This window comes from Alligator mississippiensis, chromosome 1 (assembly GCF_030867095.1).
Source record: "Alligator mississippiensis isolate rAllMis1 chromosome 1, rAllMis1, whole genome shotgun sequence".
NCBI classification, from domain to species: Eukaryota; Metazoa; Chordata; order Crocodylia; family Alligatoridae; genus Alligator; species Alligator mississippiensis.
This window is the reverse complement of record NC_081824.1, coordinates 211,767,177-211,778,878: the sequence shown is the minus strand read 5'-3', so window position 1 is coordinate 211,778,878 and position 11,702 is coordinate 211,767,177. Positions and strand designations below refer to the sequence as shown.

General features: G+C 42.2%; 1 protein-coding gene across 1 annotated transcript in view; it reads right to left on the bottom strand.

The window, feature by feature from the left end:
- Nucleotides 1–293: 293 nt before the first annotated feature.
- REL (REL proto-oncogene, NF-kB subunit) overlaps nt 294–11,702 on the bottom strand; it is a 42,301-nt gene continuing 30,892 nt past the window's right edge. Inside the window, exons 5-10 of the mRNA XM_006273745.4 lie at nt 11,472–11,612; nt 6,558–6,662; nt 6,037–6,249; nt 5,645–5,713; nt 5,435–5,509; nt 294–3,919 (exon numbers count right to left, since the gene is read on the bottom strand). Coding sequence (XP_006273807.1) covers nt 3,090–3,919; nt 5,435–5,509; nt 5,645–5,713; nt 6,037–6,249; nt 6,558–6,662; nt 11,472–11,612 — 1,433 coding nt within the window. The 3' untranslated portion in view covers nt 294–3,089. The remainder of the gene's footprint in view (nt 3,920–5,434; nt 5,510–5,644; nt 5,714–6,036; nt 6,250–6,557; nt 6,663–11,471; nt 11,613–11,702) is intronic.

Below are 11,702 nucleotides of genomic sequence, written 5' to 3'. Positions count from 1 at the left end.
GCAGTTACAAATGTTTTTCATATTAATTTAGTTAAATCAATGCTAATTCTGTATATGTTGCATTTAGTTTCTTACTATTCAGTGATAACCGTGAACAGCAAAAAAAATGCTTGAAAAGAAATCTCTCATTGTACACCAGGCCAACCCAAACCAGCTCTGTCAGAGCCTTCCTCTGGGAATGTTACAGGAGCTGAATGCTTGTTAGGATCATCTCCTATATCTCCAAGACTCTAATTACCACAGGAACAGAAGTGTTACATATGCAACCAGCTTATTTTACAAAAAGAAAAAGATATTTTCAGCAGGTTTTTTTTTTTTAATTGTACACAACAAAATAAATCATACCATTATGAAGTTTTGAAATAAAAATAATATGTTAACAGATACACTTGTAGGTGAACTGAGAACTTTAACACATGGATGTGGTGATTAAGCTTTATTCTGCTCTCTATAGTCCTTCGTTTTTATAACTAGTAATAATGTCTTTATCCCTTTCATAAAAAATATTCTAGAAAAGCTAAAGGCAGCATCACACTGGGGCTATTAGAGGATTCCCTGAATATTCTGTAAGTCTGAGGAGTGTGTATCCACTACCATCTAAAACACCTCCAGAAACACATTTACACCACTTCTGTTATCTGTATTGGAAGCTTCCATTGCAGGGCAAGTGGTACATAACAGCTTCTATCCCTCAAAGTAGGAGTTGGTGAGACCTGTTGTTTTCCAGTCTGCTGGTTAGATTTGATTAGGGCCATGTTCTGCCTTTTTGTACTAACATAAATGCCAAGTTGTTCCAATAGTTACTCACACAGTTATTCCACTAATGTAATGTAATGGAGGGCCAAGTATGTGGCCCTCCATTCTTACCTTGCTCATTTTAAAGACTGAATAGCAAGGTATTTGTAATTAAATGCTCCTCCAGTTTGTACAAGTTCTGTGACTGCCTGTAAACCTTGTTGTTTCTGTAGCTTAAGAAAAATGTATTGGTATATTTGGTGCTTTCATTGTTTTAAAAAGAAAAATCCTAAAACCCAAACACCACACAAAACACAGTGTCTTTTGAGAACACTATGAAACAACCCCCAACAAGTTGTGCTTGCAGACTTCTGGAGTTTTGGATTAAGAGTGCTTTCTGCCACTGTTTCAGCCCTTTGTGCAGGGTCTCAATTAGTGGTGATCGGGATGGTCCTGAATTGTCATAGTGCAGGGGTGCCAAACTCATCCAGCCATATGGGCCTGATGAAGGGCATGGGCTGGTCTGCAGGTTGAAGTGGGCCCACAGATCAGCCTGCGTGCCAGATCCAGTGTGCAGGGTCAATTTGGCATGGGCACCAGGTTAAGTGTGCTCCTTGGACTGGCCCTGCATGCTGCTAGCAGAAAATACCCTGGCTTCAATCCTGCACACTTGCATGCAGCATGCACCAGTCCTGGCCCAATGTACAACATGCAGGGCACCTGTGCCAAACCAGCTCTGTGCCCTTGATCCACTATAGAGGGCCCAGTCCTGAATGGCCCTAGATCTAGCAAGCAGGGCCTGTCTAGGGTGGGTGCCACATGCAGCACATGCCTCAGACTGGTCTAGCAGGCTGGCTCCAGGCCCTGCACCATATTTATTCCATGCTAGACGGGTTCCATGTGCTACATGCAGCACAAGAGGTTGGAGCCAATACATGCTGCACTGAGGGCTGGAACCATGGGCAGCACTGAGGGCCAACAATGGGGCTCTGAACGGCCTAGCGTCAACATCCCTGCCATAGTACAAGTACACTGGGGCCATTCCATCTCTATCACGAAGTGGCAGAGTAGAACAGAAACTGCTACACTACCTTCATGCATCCCAAAAGCGCCTCCCAAGCACGTTTTCACCTGTCTTGTTTGGGCAGCACAAAGCTGCAAGCAGTGGGGGAAGGTGGTCCAATATAGTCTTTGTTATTCAAAGTCATGCAGTCTGTGCTGCTAAAGTGTTTCGCAGTAACAACAACATACAGCCGTTCATGAAGCCTCCAGCCTGGCTTACCCGATTAAAAAAAAAATAGAGTAAGACTTAGGCAAAACAGTGCAAAGTATACCTGGAATGAGTTCTCTCATTGCTTTGTGCAATCATTCATTTCACACCAGCTCTACGTGACTTATATACATTTTGGTGAAGTTTCTAATGTGTTAAATATACCCAACAATGACATAGTCATTACAATGTCTAAGAGTAAATTTGCCTGAGAGCAAATGAAATCAATGTAACAAATGCAAGTGAAAAAAATCAGTGCAGAAGCTAATTTTAGAAACAAATGTATGCATAAAAAAGACTGCAAAATCTAGACTGTCAAAGCTACAGTCTGCAGGCTGGATCCAGGCCATGGAGTCCTAAGATCTGGTCTGGGGTCTCAGACAAACCCTGCGTACTGGCTCTGAAGCCAATCTGTATTGGGTCCACAGACTGGACCTATGCACCAGAGCTAATGTGCAGGACCAGTCTGGCATAGACACCTTGTTCCCTGTGCTGCCTCCATGAAAAAGCCCTGGACCAGCATGCATGTTGCATGAGCTACCTGCACTGATCCAGCCCTGTGCACTGGCTCCAGGACATGGGGCTGGGCTGTGGGTTCAATCAGACTAGGCCCATGCCTTTCATCTGGCCCACAGGGCTAGATGAGTTTGACACCTATGATCTAAATAGTTCAAGTGCTAAAAGGACATAAATACGATTATTCAGTTCAGAAGCCCATGATTTGCTAATCTCTCTCACCGTAAATTAAAAGTTTACAAAAACAAATTTATTTCTGAACAAGCTAACCCCCCATGAAGAAACATACTTCCATATGAAGTTCCACATGAATGAAGGAACCCTTTAGGACTAGCAGCCCTTTTCCAACATCATGAAAATGGATATGAAGCACTTTTGATGTACAAAACCCTATTTCCAAAGTGTTTCTTTTTCTGGGACATCACTAACCCTAACTGCATATTAAACTTGCATAGTAGGTTGCGCAGATGAATGTTCCAACAGGAAGTTAGCAGGAAGTATGAGGGTGAATATGCCACTACAGATAAAATTTTTCTTCTGTTGGTGATTGGTTAAGAGAAATTTGATGCTAATTTTCAACCTGACTGCAGTGATCAAAGCTTTTCAGTAGAGCATCAAAATTGACTTCTGAGGAGTTATAAACATCATCTCCTTGCGCCCCATCTGTAATGTAGTACGGGTTACTTGGAATCCCATTCTGATTATTCTGAATAGCATTGCTGGATGATCTCACTTCGTTCAGAACTCCTGGGTCCATAAACGTGTAAGCTGTTGGATCAAATGAATTATATGGAGAATTAAAAGAAGTGCTGCAAGAAGCTACTGCAGACGTATTCGTAAGAGGCACCTGATGGATCTGCCGCCTGTGATCACTTAGATTCAAATCTTGACTAAATGAGGCCTTTTCAAAGTTTATGCTGGAGCATCTTATGTCATCAGTCTCCATGTTAACAATGCTGGGTGCTGTGACATTTATAGGGTGAGCCTGATGGCTGCTACTGCTGGAGACATTCTGTATGTCACGCTGTGGCATGAATGATGTTCCCATACCGTTTGTGCTGATGAAACTGCTGTAGAAGCTTTGCTCCTTCTCGTCTGTCCAGTTGGGAATATTCTCCTGCAGAACTGAAAGAGAACTGCTGTTTTGTGAGTTAGCAGGCAATGCCTCTGTCCCAAAACTGTTCTGTGGGTGCATATTCATTGGGTTTCCTGAGGAAGAGGAGGGGCATTGGGAATGCCAGCATGAGGAAAGAGCATCATCATGCTTAATTGGCCCCATTGCTGACACATTTCTAGGTTGATGCTGGACTGAGGGATAGTAGGACAGAACTTGACTGCCGCTTCCTGGAACTCGTGCTGCTGAGATTAGCGATGAAGTTTGTGAAAACGGGATCGGTTCTATGAAAAGAGAAACACAGTTCTTAAGTAATGCACAGCAGTCAGAAGCAATAAAATGGTGCAGCTGGGGAAAAGGGTCAAGTCTGCCACTGGTTGGGCACTTTGGCTTGATCCAGCAAAGCACTGACACCTGGGATTAACTCTGAGTACCCAAGCAATCCTTCTGACTTCAATGATGCTGATTATGAATTTGCATTTAATACCTGGCTGTACTGAGCCAGAGCACTCAGCACCTTGCAGGAGGAGCCTTCAATGTCTCGCCCATGGCAAGACTGCCTGGCCAGTCCTCCCTGTAGGACAGGCAGCTGTAGAAGGCAGCCTACAGCAAAAACCTGATGGGTTGGAAATTGTATAGTCTAGGGGTGGCCCACCTGCCACATGCACACCACTAGTGGTAAGGCAGCCTCTGTGTGGCACACAGCAGATCAGGGAGGGAGCAAGCAGCACAGGGCAGATACAGCAATGTGCAGAAGGCAGAGAGCAGAAAGCAGAGCAACAGATCGGCAGGGAAGGGGATCAGAGTGGCACTCAGAAGGGGTGAAGTTCAATTTGTGGCATGCCTGCCAAAAAAAAGGCTGGTCACTAGTGGTATAGTCAATACTATCACTCAGGGCTTAGTAAGAGGCAGACTTTTAAACAAACAGAGCAAAAAAAAAAAGCACGCAGATGAAGTAAAAGAACAAGGTCTGAAACGAGACAGCTTCAGAGAACACTGGATGTGTGTTGAGGAACTACAACAAAATGACTTGGGAGTCTAAGTCCCCTTAACCTGGAAACAGAGGCTTAAGAATCGCTTTTGAAAAACGGCACTTCTGGAAATGTGTTCAGTCTTGAGTTTGTCCAAAAACCCCTAGCTCTAATCCAGTTCCTGCTAACCTGTGTACCCTCCCTGGCATCAATCCCTTCCCCTTCTCACTGAAAACTGCAGTGGGTGCTGGATTCCTCCCTGTTGATTACTGAAGGGTAGTACAATGGGTGGTTCTCCTGCCCAATAGTACTTCTGAACTATGGAGATCTGCCCCTGAATTCACAGGCTACCCATCACAGGCTTCTTACACTTGGTCCTCTCATGTCCCACAGTTCCTGAAGAACTTCCCTCCTTTGTAACTAAGGCCCCTTCTTTCTGCTGTCTGTGCTGCCATGAAAGATCATCAGGGTCCTCCACTGCTAGACTCCAGTGGCTCTGTGCTGACAGAGGTATGTGCTTATGTTGAGAAGAAGTGGAACTCTCAAAATTTCCCCAGTCTTTTTGGGATAGATCCATGCAGGGCTCCAGCTACCCAGTTCCCTCATATCTTTTCTGCTAAGAATGAAGGTCACGCAAAGGATTTTTTATGTTTGTTCATATCTACCTGTCATAACTATGCATTCAACTGTCAGCCCACCAGTGCCTCTAGCCACTGAAGCTTAGCCTTCCAGGGTCTGTAAGAGCTCATGACCCCCCTCACAATCTCTCCTGTGGAAAAGGGATGCTGCAAATGAGAGAGCAAGCTGTAACCGGACTTGCACACCTACCTTCCTTAATTATCCTCCCATCGCCAGCAATAACTCGGAAAGGAGATGTTTTGGGCCTCTCAGACACATTTGAACCTATAAAGGAAACAGTTCTTAATCATGGCATTTAAGAACAGGACCCTTCTTTTAAAAAAGAAACAAATCAGAAAATAGAGGCAGTACAATTTCATAGGTTCACTCAAACTAGCAAGGGCCAAATGTTTTTCTTACCACAGTCCTGCATGAGCTTTTGCAAAGCCAATGTTGATCTTTGCCTTTTCGCTTTATTACCGTAAGGATCTACATGAGGAAGGAGAAAAAACAGTGTTAATTAAGATGCTCCCCAATGTATTTTGTGAAAGAGGCTCCTAGAACTTATGCCTGGTCTCTGCTTGTAGTGGAAAGTACCTTCCTTAAGTAAATCTCAGACAGATATGGGATCTAAAGTGATACAAAAATCACAATCCACTATCTTTAGTATTTTTAGAAAGGAAGCTATTACCATTACTGTTAGTGGGGAAAAAAATATTACTTGCAAAATATGGTTTTTACTGATTAAAGGTACTGTGTAAAAATATAAAACTGATGAACTACTCTGAGAATTTTGCTACCAGGAATTCTACCTTTCTCATCTGGTAGATATCTGAAGTCCATAGGTTCACTGACTTCCTGGTCAGAAGGTCTTCTCAGCTGCATCTTTACTGTAACTGGTTCAGTGATGTCCTGGTAAAATGATGGTGTCCTGAATACGATAGCAACTTGGCGATGTACATCAGCTTGCGAGAAGGTACCTTTGGCTTCCCACTCGTTCAAGACAAACCTAACTTCTATGTCATCTAGTCCATTGGAAACAGAAGGTATCTGTTAGTACACAGAGAAATGCTAAAGCCTACAGACAACTTGGGGGACCAAAGGCATATAAATCCATTCTTGGGCTCTTACAGAAGCATCCCAATTACAGAGGGGCTGAGCACCTATAAATTCAATAGGAGTTGAGGGTGTCCAGCATTTCTGAAAGTCAGGCCACTTACTTAGGACTCTTGATACAGACTTAGGCCCCCCCAAGTCTGAAAACATTAGGCTCTACACTAGCAGAAAAAGGAAACATGTTCTGGAAAGAGGGAGAGAGCATGACTATGCTTACCTTTTTGAACCTTGTCACATAATAGAAATATTTCATCTCCCCCTTTTACGCTTCCACAGTTCTTATTCACACGACAAATTCTCAGCTCTGCAGTGTTGGGAGCTCCTAGAAGCAAATGGGAAAGTGACAGTAGGTACTTAGAGTAACCCGTGCTAAAAATAGACAAAGAGCTGCAAGAAAGTGCTTTGAGATGACCGATGGGCTGGCATAACAGCAGCTAAGCATATAAACTACTAAATGAAGTACATGAAAGGACGGCAACAGCAGGGCTAAGTCCAATGCACATATTTTGGCAACGAAGTCTGTGCTGAAGAGGGTAATCCCTCCTATGTCCTCCACTATTCAAGACTGGTTAAAGCACTAATGGCTGGCATAAAGCAAAAGCGTATAGGTGAAATCATGGTTCTTACGGAACTGGAATAAAGGTCTGCATTTGCCTGGCTTAACAACCAGTGACAATGTGTGGGGTTGGCGCTACAAATTCCCCAACATAAAACCTGCTTCCTAATCACTTTTATTATGACCCAGTGGTGGAATTAGCAAGCTGGTGATGAAGGCAAGGAAGACCAAGACCTCATTCGACCTTTTCCTCTCTCACGGCCACAAAATACCAACCCTGCTTTTCTTTGTCATTTAGGTTGTGTATGTGGTCCCAAACCAGCTTGCTCACATGGCTATTGCAAATATTTCATCATTGCTACCAGCTGTGACTCAACATAAGAGCAAGCCTGACCCACAGAAGAGCTCGCATGTAAGGGTTTGTTTCGTGACTTTTATGAGTTGCACCCATGCTGCTTTGCAAAGGGCTGGGTCAGCAATTCAAGAAAGTTACACCCTCTTGCATCCTAGTGCTTCAGGGAATCATCATATTTAGTAACATAATTGACATAAAAACTGATAAGCTGGTGCCTAAATAGGACAAGGAATGGGCACCTAGCTCAGTGATGCTCTGATCTCCACTGGAATGTCCCAGCACTACTACAGTGTGCTATTTTATAGTAAAAAATGGTACAAAGCTTATTTTAAACATGAAGCCCAGCCTGCTAGAAATGTTCAAGAATAGGAAAGTTAAGGTTCTACGTCTGCATGTAGGTATGTTAAAAAATTCCTGATTGCCCAACAGCTCCACTGAGGTCAATGGGAATTGCTGGGGAATGAGTACTTCTGAGGCCTGGCTACGTAGGCCCTAGTCCGGCAAAGCACTTCAGCATGTAAATAGTCCCAGGAAAGTAATCTGAACACATTTAAATTTGTGTGTACATCTACTGACAGTGTTGCAGAACCAGAGCTATGTTTTGGTGCTTTAAATAGATTTAAGAACCTCAAGTTTTGGTAAAATGACATAATAGCAACTGATTTTACTTGAGGTGTCAGATTCTGCCCAAAAATGCACCCAGTGCAACTTTCGCCAAATTCAGAATTTGGCTAAAAACATGCTAACATGACAGGTCACTGACAGGCTTCATGCACTCACCTAGATACTGGATCCAGAACTGCCCTCTGCAAAATTATCTTCCAAAAAGTGAGACTGTCCAATTCAAAATTAAACTAATTCAACTAGAATAAGCAACTAATGAGCCTCAGCTGATGTGGCCAAACTGGACCCCTACAATTTTTAGAGATTTTGCTACCTAGTGTTATTTTTTTATCTTGCCTTGTTTAGAATTCTAATATAACCAACATTATTTTCAAAAAAAAAAAAAAAAAATGGAATAAGTGCAGGTTGGATATTTTCTTACATTACTGTTCTTCATAGACAATATAATAAAATCATGTGCATCCGAGAGGTAATCTCAGCAAAGAGTGATCAAATAAGAGATTACAACATATCCTCAGGAAAAAAAGTTAAAAAGTGTATTAAAAGTTGCAAATGATCAAAAGTTAAAAGAAGTTACCAGAAGTAAGGCTACCTGTAGAACATTAATTTGCCCCCCTTGTATGCTAGCAGTATGATCTAGCAATTACATAACTCCTGCTTCATTCAGGGCACAAGTTGGACAGGGCTCATAAAAGGAACAGGTAAATCAACATTTTGTTTTTTCACCATGATTCAATGTACAATCACATGTCTTATTTACTGCATATTCTTCAAACTCTGCGCTGAAGAAAAAATATTCATTTTCTCATGGGAAGGATTTTTGCGGGTGATACCTTTTATTGGATCAACTGCAGGGTTAGAATAGACTCAGACAAGCTTTTAGCTATCACAGTACCCTTTCTCAGTTTAAGTGGTGAATTGAATAGAATAATTGGATATTGAATTATTTAGTATACATATCTTTAAGGAACTGGTCCCTAGTGCTTTACAACATCTTCACAACACCCCACCAAGGCAAGGCATTACCATCACCTCCATTTTACAAAAGGGTAGGTGAGGTGCAAAGCTTAAAGCCAGAATGATCAAAAGTTCCCTCCATTTTTAGGTGTCCTATCTGAGTTGTCTCGTATCTGAATTTGCTCAGTACTTTGCAGTACACAACAGCCTCCACATTCACAGCACTGCACCCAGCAAAACCCTAGTGCTGGGTACTTCTGCAGGCCAGACCCACAGGTAGCTCAGGTTGGGTATTCTGGACATGAGGATCATGTAGTGGCCACATGTGCAATTTCTGGTTTAGGTAATTTGACTAATACCACATGGGAACTCTGTAGCAGATGCAAGGATAGAATCCAGCTCAGCTGCCCACCCTTGAAACTCTTTATAGTCTCCTGCTTCATTCCCTACACTATGCAATGTCGGTGAGAAGGCTAAACATCTAGCTGTAGAGCTGCAGCTAGAGGGTGAGTGCTGCTGAAGAGTGGACTCTGCTGCTCCTGTATGCAAGGAACCAGCCCCAGGCAGCCATTTCAGATCCCTGTGCCTCCACTGCAGCATGAAAATAAGCTTCCTTGCTTAAAACTCCCTCTCCCCCTGCAAACTGGAAGGCTAATTTTTGGGGAGAGGGGTGCATGTGGTATGAGACTAATTAGGTATATGGAGATTAGACATTACAAAAAAGTAAACATATTATTAGCTTGAAAGCACATGGGCTGAAATACATAATGGCGTACAGAGAGTTATGAAGTTTCTGAAGGCTTTTTAAATTAGTTTTTTGGCACAGGTCTGCAAAAACTTTAAATGTGTATAAGGTCTTCCAAACTGAATGGCAATACAATTCATCTTTTCTAACTCACGAGGCTATAGAGTAAGAGAAGTGTTATTACTAGAGATATTCAATTTAATAATTGTGTCCTTATTTCGTTCTCTTTACAATTTCATTTTAGGAGAGACTGAACATACATGACTACATAGTTATCTTTTATGTAAGGTCATACCTTGACCTTTTTAGTTCTGTGTGCAGAATTAGGATTTTAAAAGGTCAATTTTTTTTTTTTTTTTGAGGAACTCAGCTCTGAAACTTTTCTCCCTGACACAGAAGGATCACGGCACTACTAACTTGTGGTTGAAGTTATGCATTGTGTTTTATTTACACTGCCGCTAAGCTACAGAGGATTTCAGACACCTACAGTACATCAAAACAAAATCACCCACGCACTCCCATGCTAAAAACCAAAGAAAGCTGAGCTCCCCCCAAACACGTAGCTAACTGTCATTTCTGCAGCATAGCAAAGACTGACGTCAATTAAAGTATACTTGAAATCATGATCTGGCATATTTCTAAATGGCAGCTGAGGCATATTGATGCAAGTTCTCAGCTGTAATTATCTCACCTCTATCAGAGCTGGTGTTCTTCAAGCATAAAGTTTTAAACATAAGACTAAGAGATTTATGCTGTGTTTTAAAAATCAGGTAAAGATAATACACCAATCCAACCCAAATAATTTTGCTGCACCAACATATGGCACAATTCTGTTTACAGCTGCACCAAGGAAATTGGAGGGGTTTTTGTTTTTTTGGGGTTTTTTATATAATTAGTGGGTTTTGCTAAAATAATAAATCTCTTGCCCAGAAAAATCTAACAGATTTTATCTGAAAGATGAAAAAAATTACTGTACAATTCTTCAATAAATATCTGCATAGATGGGAGAGAAAAATTTACATTTAATTTTTACATTAATTTTCCAAAGGTTCACTTACAGTCAAGTAAAGTAACCCCACAATCCTCAGAGAAAAATGTAACCCTCCACAAAACAGATATTAACCCTCTGAAAAATGAATACGGAGCAGATTTCTCCTGATCAGAGCCTGCATACTACTTAGGAGTAGTTCCTCAGCTAGTATAAACCAACAGAGCCACAATGAAGTCAGCAGAGCTATGCTGACTTAACTGACCTCAAGATTTATATCAAGGTCCTCACAATAAGGCTTGACTGGGGTATAAATGATGCAGAGTCTTTGAGCTGGCTCTCCAGGGTGAAATTCACCTGGGTGAATTTCACTCACTAAGTCCGATCTGAAGACCACTGAAGTCAACGGCTAGATTCCCCACTGATCTGAATAGGCTTTGGACTGGTCCTTGGAACACAGACCCACTTTTATGGCCTCTAAATACAGGCTGGGGCCTTGTGGCAATGATCCATTTCATTACACAATATACCGGACAGGCTGTGGTAACTACAGCAGCATGTGATCAAGGGTTATGAAAGTGTTCGAGTAGGTATGGCCAAAATAGATGCAGTGTTCTTGCTACCAAGTATCTCCTACAGCTCATGTCTTTGTGACTGTTTATGAGAGTGTTCTTGACCCAAATACCTTGTGATAGGCATACACTGCAACCTGTACAATCTATAATCTAGCTTTTGGCTGCAAGCACTTAAATTTGGGGCCAGAACTAGTCCTGGGTTTGCATTAGAAAAAGCAAGAGCCAGAGGGCTAAGAGGCAAACAGCTAGACAAGCGGCCTGGCACCTGTCATTTCCAGTACAAGAGAAGAGGTAGCACTCAAAAGCACAATTGTCCAAGTCAGATACTCACTGTTGTCATAAATAGGGTTGGAGATCACAGGAGGAAGTACAAACGTGCAATTGCCCTGATCATCAAGGAGGAAAGCCTGAAAGCAGAGTCTCACCACGTTGAGGTCATACTCATCGACATTGAGCAGCTGCTCTTCAGGCACTGCAAGATGGAGAGAGATGACAGATAGAGGGTTATTGCCCAGAAGCAGCAGTAACAGTTAAAAAAAAAATAAGAGTGCACTTTGGCTGG